This window comes from Montipora capricornis, chromosome 7, assembly GCF_036669925.1.
Source record: "Montipora capricornis isolate CH-2021 chromosome 7, ASM3666992v2, whole genome shotgun sequence".
NCBI lineage: Eukaryota > Metazoa > Cnidaria > Anthozoa > Scleractinia > Acroporidae > Montipora > Montipora capricornis.
In genome coordinates, this window is record NC_090889.1 from 25,446,773 (window position 1) to 25,464,272 (window position 17,500).

General features: G+C 41.4%; 1 protein-coding gene across 1 annotated transcript in view; it reads left to right on the top strand.

Moving 5' to 3' along the window:
• The window catches only part of LOC138056567 (laminin subunit beta-1-like), a 36,779-nt gene that overhangs the window by 17,397 nt on the left and 1,882 nt on the right, over nucleotides 1-17,500 (top strand). Inside the window, exons 12-26 of the mRNA XM_068902385.1 lie at nucleotides 1-114; nucleotides 1,105-1,297; nucleotides 1,602-1,760; nucleotides 2,090-2,356; nucleotides 3,008-3,129; nucleotides 3,419-3,656; nucleotides 4,235-4,437; nucleotides 5,740-5,836; nucleotides 6,312-6,563; nucleotides 7,758-8,459; nucleotides 9,668-9,816; nucleotides 10,316-10,545; nucleotides 13,386-13,527; nucleotides 15,356-15,532; nucleotides 16,276-16,432. The exon at nucleotides 1-114 is cut by the window's left edge and continues 141 nt beyond it. Coding sequence (XP_068758486.1) covers nucleotides 1-114; nucleotides 1,105-1,297; nucleotides 1,602-1,760; nucleotides 2,090-2,356; nucleotides 3,008-3,129; nucleotides 3,419-3,656; nucleotides 4,235-4,437; nucleotides 5,740-5,836; nucleotides 6,312-6,563; nucleotides 7,758-8,459; nucleotides 9,668-9,816; nucleotides 10,316-10,545; nucleotides 13,386-13,527; nucleotides 15,356-15,532; nucleotides 16,276-16,432 — 3,202 coding nt within the window. The remainder of the gene's footprint in view (nucleotides 115-1,104; nucleotides 1,298-1,601; nucleotides 1,761-2,089; nucleotides 2,357-3,007; nucleotides 3,130-3,418; nucleotides 3,657-4,234; nucleotides 4,438-5,739; nucleotides 5,837-6,311; nucleotides 6,564-7,757; nucleotides 8,460-9,667; nucleotides 9,817-10,315; nucleotides 10,546-13,385; nucleotides 13,528-15,355; nucleotides 15,533-16,275; nucleotides 16,433-17,500) is intronic.

Here is a 17,500-nt window from a genome sequence, read left to right on the forward strand (position 1 = left end):
GCGCTGTTTCTGCCAAGTGTGTGTTTGGAAAAAGATGTGTCTTATGTAGTGAAGGTGACGTACAGCCGACACGAGTCGAACAGCGATGGAGCCGATACAATCTTAACTGATTCTGTAAGTTTTTAAGTGCTTTCTAACTCCACAACCAATTGCTTTTATAAACTTTATTTCACCCACAGATGCAAGAGGAAAACCTCCTCAACAAACCGCTTTCATTTGAATGGTAACACTTGATGAGTGCATCTCTATTCTAAATTGTTATAACCACCTTGAGCAGCTCAACATAATAAACAGCACCTTCGGAACTTAATCGTTTGAACGCTCGTACTATTAGGATTTTATCAACATATGGAGAAGTCAAAACCGTGTCATAGCTCTCACAGGCAGTGCTTCAGGGTTCATCCGGCATATGCCCATCCGGTATTTTCTTATCGACTGAGCCAAGGAAACAGCGTGAAATGTTGGCGCATTTTCATAATTAGCCGTCTCTAGCGGAAATGTTAGACCGATGTACCAGGTAGTCTTAAGTTCCAAGTTCTTTAAAAAACAAGATGGTCGATAAGGTTGAACCGGGATCACAAGCAACTTTTGCATCGTTGATAGCCACTAGACCATCGAAGCAAGCCGAATCATGAGTAAGTGCCAGTTTTCATAATATTTAAATAGATAACCATCACCAAACTTGAAAGCTAACCGGTTTAAAATGGGTGTTAGACTTAAATACTTGTAGATCAGCGCTATTCGGAATGATCAGCGCTATAGAGGTTTTGCACGGCAGCCATGTGGCATGGCAGGAACAATACAAATGGTTTTATCCGACAGAAGCACATGAAATTGAAGCGTGTAACTTGCAACTCTTTTCCTTGGAACAAAGCTGGGGATTTTAGGACACCAATGTCATGCCCAAATGTGGACAAGAATAAGATCAAAGCTGTACGCGCGCGAAAATGCGCGAGCTACTTTACATCCAACTAAGGAAGTTTCTTAACTCAAAAAACCACAGCTCTGAAGCAGAGTTAAACCCTTCAAGGTCATGAAATTCTGGTTTTATACAGTGATTCATATGTTGATTTAACACCCATTTTTTCCTTCTGTTTCCTGCAGCTAGTACTTGTTCCTAATGCAGAGGATGTGTCCATATTTCAAGGTCCTGATGGCGAGCAGCGGAAAAAGGAATTTGATCGCAACAAATGCCTGAGCTATCATCTCAACGCCAGCTTCCCACGGCCTGATCTGCCACCTGTGTGTAAACGGCTAATTTTTGCAATGTCATCTGTTATCTACGATGGCGGCAAACGTAAGTCCTTCATTTTGACATTTTACTTGCAGTTTAATTGTGTTCAGTTCAATAACTATGGATTATTGGTTGCTTTGAAACCAAATCCAAAGTTCTCATTTTAGCCAATCACGGCACACGAAGACAATGACTTCAGCCAGTCGCTGGAAAAAGGCGTGTGAGAAGGCAGCGGTTTGTTTTGCTTTTGTAAGTGATAGCTTTAGAATATGGCGCGAGGTTTTTTTTGGACCAACAACTAACCGTAGCATAAGCAATGAAGAAACAAGGGAATTCCAAAATCACAAATTACGACATTATTTTGCAGCATGCAACTGTGATCCCACGGGAACAAAGCGGTTTGGGAATGGGACGCTGATCTGTGATGCGATTGGTGGACAATGTCAATGCAAACCGCTCGTAATTGGTCAGAGGTGTGACCGCTGTGCACCAGGATCGTTTAATTTTGGAGAAGAAGGTTGCACTGGTAAGTGAAAATAAAAGGGAAAGGAAATTTAAGCATTGGAAGCTCGAATTCTCAAAGAAATCAATCATGTGACTGTACATTGGACAGACACCTTTGGTAACTACGTCGTAGTCGGTAGATGCACAGAAGTGATCCTCACAAATGTTACATAGTAATGAAACATTCGGAAAGAGGGGTTGATTGTATTTTCAATGCTCTTCTCACAAACCTGTACTACTCTGTACTCAGTGAGGTGCTATCGTTTTTGTAAGGTCTCGTTTTCACTCACTGCTTCGATACGCAGTTCTTACGATAAAATTCCTTTATTCACAATGTTGTTTGTTCTTTAGCTTGTAACTGCGATAGGATCGGCTCATCAGATAACCTCTGTGACCAGCGGAGTGGTCAGTGTGCCTGCAGGATCAAGGCCGGTGGTCGTCAGTGTAACCTTTGCCCTCCAAGGAACTGGGGATTTCCCACTTGTCAACCATGTGTTTGTAATAACCACGCGTCCTCTTGTGATCCCGAGACTGGAGAATGTATCGACTGTCAACACAGCACCGCGGGAAAGAACTGTGAAGTTTGCGCGACTGGTTACTATGGTGATTCCACGGGTGGTAAGCTATGATCATCGCGGGCTCTTCTTGTCGCACCTTAGTTACCAAGCTGCTTATTTGACTCTTTTTAGACTTGTTGATGAGGCTAAGAATACATTCAGAAGATCATCGGAATTTTTTTTTTTTAATAACCAAAACAAAGAAAACATTTACATGAAAAAAATAGAGTGCGACTCCTTCAAGATCAGTTAGGGGTATTAGGCGATAGATCTTTTATAACCTTCAGTGTTAGCTCTTAACACAATTTTGTCAAAACCGTAAAAGTGAATTCCTTTGCTCCATTTTTTTGCATAAATAAATGCGTTTCTTTCATTCTTGGAAAGTTTCTAACGATAAAGTGAAGAAAGAGACGTCTTTCTTTACTCTTTCGCCCCTCATTTACGAGTAGAATCTTCTTGTGTCATCCAGAGTAATTTTCTTTCTTATCTTCACTTCTTTGTTTGTATATATTTGTAAATTTAATTTTTTCTATGTGACAAATAATTAAATGAAAAAAAGAGTAAAATCTGTAAGTGGTGCTCTAGGCGGTAAAAGATTTGATTCTTAGTCTTCCAACCCGAGTAATAAGGTGCCGTGTTCTCATCGTACGTTCACTTTCGTGTTACACGCAGAGGTTTGTAACGCTACAATTTCTTTCCTTACTCCCCACAGGTACACCAAACGATTGCCTTCGGTGCCAGTGCCCGGGCGGTAGCAGTGAAAACCAGTTCAGCCAAACCTGTGTTTTGGATCGTTCATCTACTCCGCCGTCGTCAATCTGTGACTCCTGTGAAGTAAGTTTGTCCTTCTTTGAGTTTCGCTCTTCTCGTGTTACCCTCTTCTGCCAAAGGGAACTAGCGTAGTAAAAGTTAAAGCCCACAAAAAGATAAACAATCGGAAAAGAAATGAAAGAGGTGCTGAGTGAAACTGATCGTCGCCGTTAGTAAATGAAGCAACTTGCGCAGTTGCAAAGAATCTTGAAAAAAATTCGGGCTCGGGATCCGGGACGGGACTCGAAATTGCGCTGCACTTGCTCTAGCATCTAAAACTGACATTTTGACCTCGGTCCGGTGCTCTTCACAGGAAGGCTACACTGGAAGACAATGCGAAGAATGCGACGATGGTTACTTTGGGAACCCACTCGTCCCAGGCGGTCGCTGCCAGCCTTGCTCTTGCAATAACAACATCAACTCATCTAACATTGGCAACTGTGACCGGTTGACTGGCAGGTGCCTCGCTTGCATGTTTAACACTGCTGGCTTCAGTTGTGAACGCTGCAAGTCTGGTTACTTTGGTGACGCTCTGGTCAGGAACTGCACAGGTGAAAGGCTTGCTTAATCCATTTGAAGCTTCATCCACCCAGTACTGTTCACAAGGAGTAGGGCACAAAATCCCCTTGCCTTGTGGACCCCTAGTCCACCTTGCGAAACTTGTCCATAAAAAGGAAACCTTAAAAATGAGCACTGTTTGAATAGACTGTATTCATATTCTCAGTATTCGACTGGAACTAGCTTGCAATACGTGTAGAGAGGCTAATGGGGGAAATATTTTCGAATGCAAATACTTTTTAATTATATTCCCCCGCATTAACCTCCATTGCAAGCTAGTTCCAGTCCAATACTGAGAATACGAATATAGTCTACTCATTGAGTCCACTCCCCGTGTGGAGAATATGCGCTCGCGTGATCACGTGACACGTGTGAATTTAAGACCTCACACTCTGTTTGTAAAGAGTGCGACCAATGGTCACGCAGCATCGGTGTTGTTGTCTTATCTTTTAGGCTACAATTGTCACCAGTAGCTGTTTTGAAGACCCGGGGAATCAAATGAGCGAACGATGTAAGAATTCAAATTTATGCCGTTCCTGCTTCTTATTAACCTTTGTCTCTTTGTCTGCAGAGTGCGTTTGTAACGTTAATGGAACAGACCCAGGACTTCAAGATACTTGTAATTTCGAGACAGGGCAGTGTAAATGCCTGCCAAATGTGATTGGGATCCAGTGTGACAAGTGCGCCGACGGCTTTTGGAATCTTGGCAGCGGCGTAGGCTGTGAAAAGTGTGATTGCTGTGGGAAAGGCTCGACCCAGGCCACTTGTAGTGAGGTGAGAATTTTTCGTAGACCAAAGCAGCAATCAATAAAGTGATCGCGTTCTTCCTTACTGGAAATATACCTTTCTTTCAAGTATTCATATTCCACGATAAGAGGGTGTTAGTTATAACTACGTATGTTTGCCTTCACTTTTTCACTGGAGAGAAGAACAAATCTTTCCTTCCACTTTGACACGGCATGTACTAAAACCAGGAACACCGGAAGACTCCGGAACACCGGAACACCCTGGAAGTAACGCAAAACCCTCAATTTGGCTAACCCTAGGCCTAGATAGGCCTTAAGTTGGTTTTTAGGCCCGGAACACTCCGGAACATCCTGGAAGTTAGTATTAGCCCTCAATTTGGCTAACCCTAGGCCTAGCTAGGCCGTAAGTTGGTTTTTAGGTCTAGGGTTAGCCAAATTGAGGGTTTTGGGTTACTTCCAGGGTGTTCCGGAGTGTTCCGGACCTAAAAACCAACTTAAGGCCTATCTAGGCCTAGGGTTAGCCAAATTGAGGGTTTTGGGTTACTTCCAGGGTGTTCCGGAGCGTTACTGTATTCCGGGGTGTTCCGGTGTTCCGGAGTGTTACGATGTTCCGGTGTTCCTGGTTTTAGTACATGCCCTTTGACACCACGTCCTAAAACCATCGAATGAACGTCACTGCCCAATCACGAGATCATCTGTGACTAGTCACGTGTTAAGTACACAGCACGCATGCTCTTAGTGGTTGTTTTAGTGCCCATGTTCTTGGTAAGGATTCGTGAGTTCGAACTCGCGCCATTTTTTTCAGGTAGTGGTCTTCCCCTGCGGGAAGTTAGGACAGTGAATATTACAGTACCGCTCAGAAATACGTTAACCAAAATATGCGCACAATACGCGTATGTGCGTACAACCATACGCGTATTCGCGTATTAATATACGCGTATATGCGTATACCGATATACGCGTCTGCCTCATTAGCTTACTGTTTTGCTTATTGTTCTAAAGAATACATGTATCTTGACAGCACTAAAAGAGTACACGACTACGAACTATATGACGAAGACGCACTTTCACAAACAGCTGTCGCGTTCGGAATACGAACCCACGCACGGATGGTTATTATATAGAATAGAGTACATTTATTATTTAATTCGATCGAACCTTGAAGTTAGGCGAAGGTTATTTTGTTATTCTCAACGACGACGGATTTTGAATGAATGAAAAATGAAAGTTGGTGTTCAACAAAAGGTGCGGCCCCAATGTGACATCTTCGTCAAATTTCCTTGTACTCCGTTTGGATAGTCACTGTTGTTTCTCTCTCCTCCCCCCACAGGACAGTGGACAGTGTAATTGCAAGCCTGGTTTTGGGGGCCCCAGGTGCTGTGAATGCGAAGATAATTATTGGGGAATACCTCCTTCAAAATGCACTGGTAAGTAGACCTACACGAGTGAGAGATGGAAACCCCTTCTCGGGGGGGGAACAAGATTCCCACGCATTTGCCTCCATTTCATGCTCGTTCCATTCAAATCTCGAGAACACGAATATACCAACATGTACTCTACCTCTGACATGAAAATTCCTAATTAAACTGGTGCAGTATACCTAATTAAACTAGTGCAATTCCTAATTAAACTGGTGCAGTTCAATACGGTGTCGAAAGGAAAATTGGTTTCCAAATTTCATGCAACTTTCAGCGGTCCGTATCATTTAATGAGACACCAATGATGTGACATTAGAATAAATTTATCATTTCATGTATTCAGCGGGCTTAAAGCTCGATACCATATCAACGTAATATCCTAGTCTGTTGGCCAAACGATGAAGTGTTTCCTTCGTCACAACCTAATTATCTATCCGTTGTGGGCTAATTATACATTGTTGGCTCTTTTCTTTTTAATTGACAGCTTGTGACTGCAATCCCGCGGGATCGCTTAGCCTGCAGTGCGATCGAAACACCGGCAAATGTCAGTGTCAACCGGGTGTGATTGGGGACAAGTGTGACATGTGTGACGTCGACACGTCGGGTAAAATGCCGCAGTGCAAGGTTTGTGGAGGATGTTACTATCAGTGGAAGGTCACGCTGGAATCCTTGTCACGCAATGTCAGTGTGGAAGTTCCTCGAGCATACAACCTTTCTCTCACTCCTGGAAAGCCAGGTTTTTATCCGATTTTATTGTTTTTGTTGTTGTTCTTAAGTCGAAGTTTGCCACAGTGATTATTATTAGTCTAGCATTTCTGCAGAACAAGAGTGCACAGCAAGTTAAATTTAATTTTTACTGCAATTTTAATTTCTTTTTGGTCTCTAATCTTACAACCTTATGTTACCTTCATTAGCTTACTGATTTTGTAAATAGCCAATTTTCATGTAAAATACGTGAGCGTAATATAGTTGCGAGAAATTTTGCTTGACTTTAATTATTAGTTAATAGATATTCGTCAATAATCAATCCTCTTGTAATCTGTATGGTTAATTTGTTAAACTAAGTGTTGTTGTGTAAGCTTACTGTCTTTTAATAGGTGTGTTCTTGTATTTGGCTTGCCCCGCCTCGATTAGCTTTTTCTAGCTATTTGCGGGGTAAGCCATCCACTAATTATTATATTTAGCTAAATAAAGTTGTTGTTGTTGTTGCAAGTTTAAAAATGAAGACACTTGTTTTCGAGGATTAGCTTTGGCCAGGCACCCATAAGCTAGAACGTATAAATTCTACAACACTCTGTTCTATAGTTGTTTTTTTTTTTAAGGGAACATTTTTTGGTATTAGAGCGTGTTCAATTGATTGTCACATGTTATGTCTCAGTTGATCTGCGCTTAATAACTGGTCTCAGCTGACATCAACATCTATATAGCGCCTTGTTCGCAGCCTATCACAAGCAAAACCCAAAACTAACTGTGGTTGGCGCAAATGCGTTTTCCCGCGCTCAGCGCCCGCTACACGAATGCGCTTTGCGTTATGATTGGCTGATTTGAATGTTTCAAAATATTGCGATTGGTCGGTGTAATGGATTTGATTCTCATTGAGAACCAGTCTTCGACAACAAGTTAGGTAAGAGTCGAAACCTCAACCAATGGTTTCATGTTAGTGGTGACAGTTGACGAACTGTTAAACTTAGAAATCGACAAAGTGGATCGAAATCAGCCAATCACAACGCTGGTTGTGACCCAGTTAGCCGTTTGTTACAGTAATCAGTGATTGACGGCTGTGAAAAACGAAACCGCTGATTGAAGTTTGGACTGCTGAGTCCGCAAATTTAAGTAAGGCATGTAATAAACTTAATCTTTTTAAGAAACTACTGTGTTTCAGAGCTCCTGATACTTTTTTGACTAATTCTGTCCTAATCGTTTACAACAGGAGATATCAATACTTATGATCCTGAACTGAAAGAACTTGAAGAGAAGCTTAAAAGAGTGGAGGAAATACTTAGAAATCAAGTAACGACTGAAAATGATACCAAAGCAATAGAAGAACAGCTAGAATATGTGAATACGCGGCTTCTAGACCTTAAAGAAAAAGTGGCAAAACTGGACAACGAAACAAATTCTACTGAAATTAGAACAAAAGATGCAAATATTGAAATCGAGCGGCTTCGCGAGCGTCTGGCCAATCTTCTGAGGAATGGAACGCAGCTAAAATCGGACGTAGATAAATTGCGACGAGCTGACGTCCGTGGCGCGTTTGAAGAAATTGTGAAAAATCAAATGAGATCACGCGAGGCACAAATGGAGGTGAATAGCTCCCGTGAGACTGTTGACATGATAAAAGAGCAGAGGAATAAAACTGAGTTGTTACTCTCGGGTCCGCCGTCGTTGGCGGAGAAACATGACAGAAACAATGCATCGTTTATCGACATCAGTGAGAAGATAAAGGAACTGTTGAAACAAGTCGATATTCTCAACGGAATCATATGCGGTACTCCCTCGAGTAAATGTGGTGGGTGCAATGCGCTCAATTGCTCAGTCTGCGGTGGCCCTGGTTGTAATGGGACCGTTGCTCTTGCTGCAGAAGCTTTGGAAAGAGCCAAGGAGGCTGAGGAAGCTCTGTTTAAAAAAGAAGGTTTGTGCTGATGGATTGACCATGTGTGGGCATATCATATGCTCTTTTCGCTTTGTCTGTCGATTGTGACACAAAAAAGAATTAAATGACCGTGTGGGATATGGATGCGAAAAGGGCGTTTCTTTTTCTCACTCCTCAGTTGCGTAGTTAAACAAGCTGCGCCTGGTGTAGGCAAAAATAGGAAAGAACGTTTTTGAAGGGTAAACTGAAGCTATAAAGGAGGCGTCGATCAAGACTTTTGTAAGAAAAGATAAGATCGGTTTCCCGTAGTTCATCTTCTCGAACATGTGGTCGCTAAGTTTCCCTTTTCTCGATATTACGTTTTAGTTTAGTTTAGTTTAATTTATTCGCCATACAATTCTTGGGGTGGCAGGGAAGAGGAACAGAACTTAAGTCCCAATTGACACCTAACCCCTCTGTCCATAGATCGGACCACAACACCGGAAACTCCATGCCCTACACTTCTCGAATAGTGTGTGGGTTCTTTAACGTCCCACAGAATTTATACCCAAGGGTTATGAGACGGGGTCCCGACAAACAACTACGTGCATAGCAATACTTGAGAGATGGAAATCATCGCTGTTATGGAGCAACTGAAGCAGTTGCGAAAAAAGCCTGGGGAAAAACAAACAGGCTTGATCGGGGCTCGAACCCAGGACAACGCGATAGGCCACTTCGGAAAATACCATAATACTTTTTATTTGTCCCCCCAAATTTTGCGTAAGCATTGTTTCCAGTTTCTCATGGGACTTACAATGGTCCAAAGAGAAACCAAAAACAATGCCTATTCAAAATTTGGGGGGGGGGGGGGCAAACAAAAAGTATTATGGTATTTTCCACAGTGGCCTATTGCGCTGCACTTGCAACTGGTCACTTGTAAGTTCGAGTTATATCTTGTAAAAAGGTGAACGGGAGATTTGAATTGGGTTCAACATTGAGTTAGTCGATTTGGTCTATCGTTTATTTTCCCACAAAACTGGGTTTAAAAAGAGACAATTTTCGCACGCTGGTGGGGACAAACCGGTTACCAGATTCTTACTCTTAGGGAATGGACTCTCAGCACTAAACTGTCGTCGAATCATTGAGAGTCAAACTACATATCGTAGATTTCAACCAATTAGACTTCGCTTCCTAGTCAAGCTCCCTCAAAACGCTTGTGTAGTACTACAGTTTTGTTCTCATGGACTTCTCCCGTCTTTTAACGTTAGCCAAAGCCAGAAAGACCCTAGAGGAAGTGGCAATCGCGGAAGTAGAGGTAAACATGACGGCAGAGGCTGCTGAAGAAGCAGTAATGCGGGCTATGGAGGCAGATGATCAAGCAAGGAACGCAAGCAGTCGAATGGATAAATTAATACAGGTACCAATAATGCTCGGTGGAATGCTTAGAAAAACGATACGGTCAGAGAAAGGCTTGCCCTTGCTGGTGTACAACAAGGCCTTGTACACCAGCACGGGCTTAAACAACACAGCGACTTACGAATCATCGTCTTCAGGTTTATGTGGTTTCACAGTAGACGAGTTGTGACGGTAAAAAATTAAGAGAATTCCTCCTCCTTAAGTTTTTTCTGGTCCAGCTCAGAAAAATGCAAATCATTTCTCCTCAGCTGACTAACGGAACACATTCTTGAGCAGACGTAGTCAGCGCATTGCAAGAGCTCTCGTATTTAACAATATGACGCGTTGAGCTTGATATAGGCTCTCCACTTTGGAACGAGAAGTTTTTCTCTTAGTACCCGGTTTTTTCTCTTCTCACAAAACATTTGATTTGTTACTTACCTCAAAGCACTGCTCCATGAAGAATAGGCCTCCTAAATCAAGATATTTTTATTATGATTATTATCAAATGACTTTTCCAGGATATTTTGGAATTCCTCAGCCGAACGTTTGGTAATACAGATCAAATTCGTCAACTTGTCACTGCTGTGAAGAATCTTAAACTGTCTGTAACCCGGGAAGAGATCTCTAAGCTTGCAGAAGATATTCGGAAAGCTCTGGCTGCACTGACTGGTATAGACGATATATTACAGGAGACTGAAGAACGATTAAATGCAGTTAATAACTTAAAAGAAAGGGCTAAGCAAGCAAGGTAATTATATATTTTTTAAATATCATTTTTATTATTTTTATTTACACAAATACAGGAACAAAAGTTTAGAACAACCTTACTAAAGAGATACACAGTCCGTCAGCCCGGAGACAGAGGCCACTTCTGTTTAATTTGAGTTTTTCTATTCTGTTATGTTTGAGACACATCTTAGTTGTTATGAAACTTAACAAGTTCCTTTGCTTCATGCTTTTGTCTGTATTTTTGGTCCTGACCCTGCACAAAACTCCCTTTTTTTCGAGAAGATAACCAATCAAATCTTTCAATTTAATTATGCGCAACTAATTTGCAAACCCGTGCGAAGCGAAAACAAAAGATTGTGCACTGTCACGGTCAATTCAACATCGATTGCGGCAACATTTTTCTCGCTTTTGAAGGTTCTAAGGTTTCATAACCAGTCCCTCGATTAACTATGGACATATGAACTTTTCTGTATCGTACTTAACTTTTTACTTAAGGCCAGTTATGATGGAAGGAATCTGGCTTCTCCTGCAACCCCATAAATGTAATTTAGCGATCAATATCAAGCAATATAAACATATTAATAAACTATTCCAGTAATGACATCTTGAAGAGTAAGATGGACGGCTTGATGATAAATTTTGATAATGGTGGGGAGTATTAGGGAAAGGACAATCCTCAGGAAGACCTTAGACAGAAATGACCAGAACCAGGTTGCTGACCAGCGGTTTTCGTTAAAACAATGGTTTGCTGGGGGTGCTCAGTCTCTCGGGCTCAGAAAACCTGGGGTGGGGGGGGGGGGGAGAGAGAGGTTGTCATTTCCCTACTACTGTGTGGTATGATCACAGTTCATAGTCACAAATCTTCCGCGCGCGCCACAAAAATTGCAGATTTCACACAACATTGCTCCCGGGATCAATTTTAGCAAAAACTACGAAAATTGCCAAGAGTAGAGGGCCATGACAAATTTGTAAAAAAAAGTGTAATTTAGCAAAGATTGCAGAAAATTGCGCATCCATTAAGAAACCTGCGAATTTTGCGACAGTTGCAGAAATTGCAAAAAATTGTGCACCCGGCAACAAACTGCAATAGGCCAGTTTCGTATTCTAACGGTTGGACTGGATCTAGCATGAAATGGAGGCTAATGCGGGCAAATTAATTAGCATTTGAAAAATTGCCCGCATTAGCCTCCATTCCATGCTAGATCCAGTCCAGCCGTGAGAATTCGAAAAAATGGTCTATTTAGCCGATATTAAAAATTGCCCTCCCAAGGTGAACTAGGGAAAAACGAGATCGAAAAATTTAACAAATTTTTGTAGCTGCGTCTATTTCTGGACATACCTCAAAGATGTAAGAGAACTTTAATGAAAATTCCGCTTTAGGTGATTCCTCAGTATTGTACTGCGCATCCTGTACTGCGCATATGGTGTATCAATATTTAAAAATTGGATCAAATTTGCAACATTGTAAATATGGCTTAAGTCGATCATACACGCTTAAACAGTTCTCAAAAGACAAGAGAGAAGTTGTGAATGAACCATAATTCTTTGCGAATCAGCGCGCGCATTCCGAGAACATGGCGAATTTTGTTGTTTCGATCGACGATAATCGAGATAGAAGGTACGATGGTGTTTTACTTTTAAACGAGCACGGTGACCTATTTTTTTTATTCCGTAATTTTGGTGTACAAATTATCCTCTTTAAAACAAAAAAAAAATTAAAAATTTATTGGAAGGAAAAAAGATGTAGCTAAAAACGTACACAAAGCCCCTTACCCAGGGATTTAAATTATGAATTATGAAACAACCACTCGAGAAACGTTTTGAGTCAACGTCGTTTTAAGTTGAGTGATTCTTCCATAAACTATAAAAGACAGTGTTGAGTGTTCCATATGCTCTACACTTTCTACCTATCAGGAGTTTTTTCAAGTGTTACTTTAAAAACTCTCTCGTTTAGCTACCGCAAAATGTACCCTGAGCCGATAAAATAACGCGCGTGATTAGTATCAGTACATTAGTACATTCATTCATTATATCTCTTAAGCAAGCACGGTGACATATCTTTTTTATTGTAGTTCTCAAAACAGGGATTAGTAGGGAACATTCGGAGAAAGTTTCAAGAAAATCGTTCGACTTATTTTTTCTGAGGAACCACCTTAAAAGATGACGGGTACTATGGGTCCATGGGCTTTTACAGGGGGCTGGCATTGGGGATTTCGTCATTATTGGCCCCCACCCGGTCGGGAGCGGCTATCTTATGCGTCAAAAAGTGATTCGAAGGACACATACTGGCGGGCTACGATTACAACTTGGTATTTTTGTGTCCATTCCTTTCATCGTTTCCCTGCCGGGGCTTTCAGTTGCCAAGTAACAGTTTCCTCTCAACACGCTTATCTAGCTTTCCCGCTGGTTTTTTCAATTCATTTTAGTGGACTCGGTTACAGATTTTTTGGCCTCCCACATCCTCTTTAGTGACGCGTCGAATTCACCTACCCCTCTGTCATGTTCTGCAAAATCCCACTCCCCGTAACTCATTTTAGCTGAACTAATAATTATGTGGTTGTTTAATGACTGACAATTGTTCACTGTTTTTGTGGTGACATGTCAACAGTGCTAACTCTTTGTTAGAACGAAAGCAAAAACAAGAAAAAAAAAACAGTTTAATTTTTAATCACGGGAGATTCCGGCGCAACACTTCCATTCATACATGAACTTACCTCTTTTCCACGAAAATTATTTAACCAGGTAGATAACCAAAAAGTAACTTAATGCACGATTCGTGCTGGTCACTCATTGTTTCAGTCAACTCATGTGACATGAACTAAATTGAACTGTCTAACCCATCCCTCTTTCTCTTTTTAGAGCTAAGGCTGTTGCCGTTTCTGACTTAATCAATAATATAACAGATGCGCTCGTGAAGGCTGCTGGGAGCCAGGCAGCTGCGCAGAATTCCATCAACGCTGCAGAAGAAGACGTAAAAATGGCAGAGAATACCCTTAAACAAGTACGTAGTCCCCTTCCCCAACATTCTTGCCAACATCGGTACATCTAACTTTTCTACTTAAATCAGTACTACTTTTCATTCGTGGTGTGTTGGTGTCCCCGGGGTCGGTCTGTAACTGTCTGTTTATCTCTTAAATTGATTTGCTGTTTGTTTCTCTCTCACTCAGTGGGTGTATTGTCCAAACTACATGCGTTTTCTTTTCTCTTTTGGTCTGACCAATGCAATTCCGGGCGGGCGCGCAAGTCACAGTAGCGTGTAGACAGCAGGAAATGGGTCACTTGTTTCACTTCAACTCTCCTCGCCACTTTGTACTCCAGTGTATGACCCGAACTCGCATAGCATTGCGCTGTTTCGTCTGTCTTACCGAGAAAACTGAGACCGTGGCCAATCTCTTAAAGTGCACTGACTTAACCTCAAAAATTTTACTTCAGTTCAGTTCAGTTCAGTTCAGTTTATTTAGCCACAATACATTACGAAGGATAACATAAAAAGAAATTATCACATGGCAAGGGAGCCCAGAAGAAACCATGGGGCTTATAGGAGCTAGATCCCTCGTTACATAAAAGAATATGAAACAGAGAGCTTACATGGCTTGATGGACTGCACAGATTGCTTAATTAAATTGCCATTAAACCTAACGCGATGTTTTCTTTATTTTACGCTAGTGACAAGAAAAAAAAGTTGGAATGCTTAATTAAATTACCATTATACCTAACACGATGTTTTCCTTATTTTACGCTAGTAACAAGAACAAGAAGGCGAAGACATCAGAATCAAATTAATAACATGACAAAAGATAGTTTTTAATCTTAGATTGAAAAGAATATAATGAAAGAGCATTTCGAATGTCAGAACATCTAGGTGATCTGGTGACGTAACTCGGAAGACTGGAGAAAAAAATTTTAACGCTGTATCCCGCAAACGCGCGCGTCCTTATTTTCGAATTCAGCACGGCAGAGGCGAGGTTAGATCTCGTCGGGTCTACTTGAATGTTCATTCAGTAACAGGAAATGTGGTAGACAGGGAATATTCTGTTGAGTTTTGGCAGGGAGTTTGGAAACAACACTTAAGGCCGCGCGCGGTTGTGGGATACGGCGTTAAAATTTTCCTTCCCAGTCCTCCAAATTACGTCACCAGATCACCTGGATACTTGAGCAAAAGTTAAAATGTCAAACATGTATTTACCTTTTCTTCTCAAGATTTTACTTTTTAATGTGCCTAACCTCATAAAGTACGTAAGAGAAAGATGCTGGCAATCATTTGTCCCATGGCCGAGGCAGTGAGAGGCATGGACCTATTCCTTGGCTGACATCATAGACTACTTTGCATTATAGTTTTGAAAGAACTCTGGCAATGTAAATTAGTCGTTGACGTCATTGAAGGAATAGACCCATACCTCTCACTAGCTCCGCCATGGGACAAATGAATGCCAGCTTTTGTTACTCTCTCTTACCTCATTAGGCCCATTAGAGGTAAATCTAGAGAAGCAAATGTAAAATATGTGTTTGACATTTAACTTTTGCAAAACAAAATATTTGAGGTGAGGTGCACTTTAACTTTTGACTGGTTACAGTTGTTCGTTCGGTGATATTTCTCTTTCCGCCCTTGGTAGAGAACAATAGATCCATTGATTTCCAGTGCAAAAAAAAAAAAACGGTTTTGTGATTATCCGCTCACAATTTCCCGCGTGTAGGGCTTTCCACCACCCAACTCACACCAGGTCCTAATTGGTCCGTATTATATCTGCGATGCTGACAAATAAACCAAAACTTACCTTAACTTCGATACCTGAAAGCGTTGAAGAAACATTTAGATTTGAATTTTCCAGCTTCTCACGGGCTTGGATGCTCTGGAGGACGCTGTGGACGCCGCCCAAGAGAACGTCACAGACATGGCCAACTTGGTTCCCGTGGTACAGGAGCAGTTTGAAAACAATATTGAACAGCTAAATATTACAAGGATAAACGCACTGGACGCGCATAATCAGTCACAGACCGCTCAAAAGGTTAGCACAGATGACACTTAGCATCTTTAATGCTTTTTTTATGGTGGTCGTTTTATGTCGCTTGAATTTAAGGGCTGGCCAAACGCACGCAACATTTTCAACGCAACTTGTCAACGTTTATGCGCCCCAGGCCCCTGGCGCGCAACAAGTGGACCTAGCGCGCATGCCCTAGTGCAACGATGTTGCGTGAACCTGGCCAAACGATTACAACATCATGAAACATGCAAAATGTTGCAAGAAAAATTTGACCGTTTTCAAATTTGATTCAACATCATCCAACCTGTTGCAACATATCGCAACAGAGTGGCCAAACGTATGCAACATGTTGCGCCCAACAATGTTGCAAGATGTTGCGTTGAAAAGCGTTGTTGAAACGTTTTTTTTTTTTCCAGTCTCGCTGAGCTCAGTAACCAGGCCTGCGAATGACACTGAGGATATAGATAAACCTGTTAATGTTCAAGCTCCCTGCTTTTGTGATATTAATCAAGCTATTGTTATGTTAACAAGTCCGTATTTTCTTCAGAATAGCAGTGAGGGTTGGATCAAAAGGTCGTAAACTCCAGCTTTGTTTTCTTATAATAAAGGGCAGGTAGCGAAGCGCACAGCCTTACCTGAAAGACACCTGGGTGCATCCTCTTACTATTTATCCACTTCATAACGAGATAATCACTGTAAATTTCTGGAATTAGAATCACAAGTCATAAAGCTTGCTGCCATAATATTTACATTCATTCTTTTCCCAGGAAGTGGACGAGTTGTATGAATTGCTGAAGCAAGCGGATGTTAAAATAAACTCGACAGCCGACTCTGTGCAAGTAACTGCCTCCAACGTAACTGACTTGAAGAGAAAAGCAGACGAATTGATCAACAATTTGGAAAGAAACCAGAAAAAAATCATCAGTAAGTTCAATGTTCGTCTCAAAACTCATAAACGCATGCACATTTTTCACCCAGTTCCTTAGGCCTTCGTTCGCTACCTCATTTCAAAGGAGACAATGTGGGTGCATGGGTCAGGTGGCTAAAAAGTACATGCTGGCGCAATCAAGATTCCCATCTTGGAGATCACTGTTTCTTTCGGAACGATGGGTTGTGGTTCCGTCTGGAGTTACATCCACCAACATGCATTGCTTTTGCTTCTTTTGAGATCTCTGTTTCTATTGGCGCGCAGATCGGCCTGTCGAAAAAAGTATCAATAATAATTTTCAACAATCACGTAAGCGTCGCTTTCAATAACTGTGCAAATTAGCCTTTTCTTTCTTAGCTTTACTTGACATCCGTGAAGCAGCATACACCTTATGCCAAACCGACACCACTTTAGTATTCTTTTGTTGATTGCAAATTGGCCCTTTTGGCCTGGTTCTTGTTTAAATATTCTTTTGAATTTTACGTTTGAAAGCGAGGTCAACAGGTCCAATAGACCGCCATGTTGGATTTGCTATTATTATGCTATTATTATGCAAATTAGCTACACACTATCTGAGGGGGCAAACAACAAAAGTTCGAGAGATTATAACGAACATCTTAGCCACACAGATGATTTGTTTCACGGTCATTGAATGCTGCTCACCAATCAAAGATATAAAATTATTATAAAAGGTACTTAATTCTAAATTCTGAAATGTACTTTTAGTAATGTTATTTAATATTTCGACGAGCCGATTTTCCGCAATTTGCCTTTTTTCCAGTGTGTGCCCCCTAGCATAACACGTGGCTGATTTGCATGACAATTTGAAAACCAACATGGCGGCTATCGTGAATAAGGGCTAGAAAACCAAGCAAAAACCTTAAATAGCAATGGCCGCAACCAGGTTTTCTGATCCCGTGAGACTGAGCACCCCCAGCAAACCATTGTGTTAACGAAAACCGCTGGTCAGCAACCTGGTTCTGGTCATTGCTGTCTAAGGTCTTCCTATTTGCAAGGAAATAAAAGAATGCTAAGATTGCGGCCATTTTGGAATAGGATGTCTT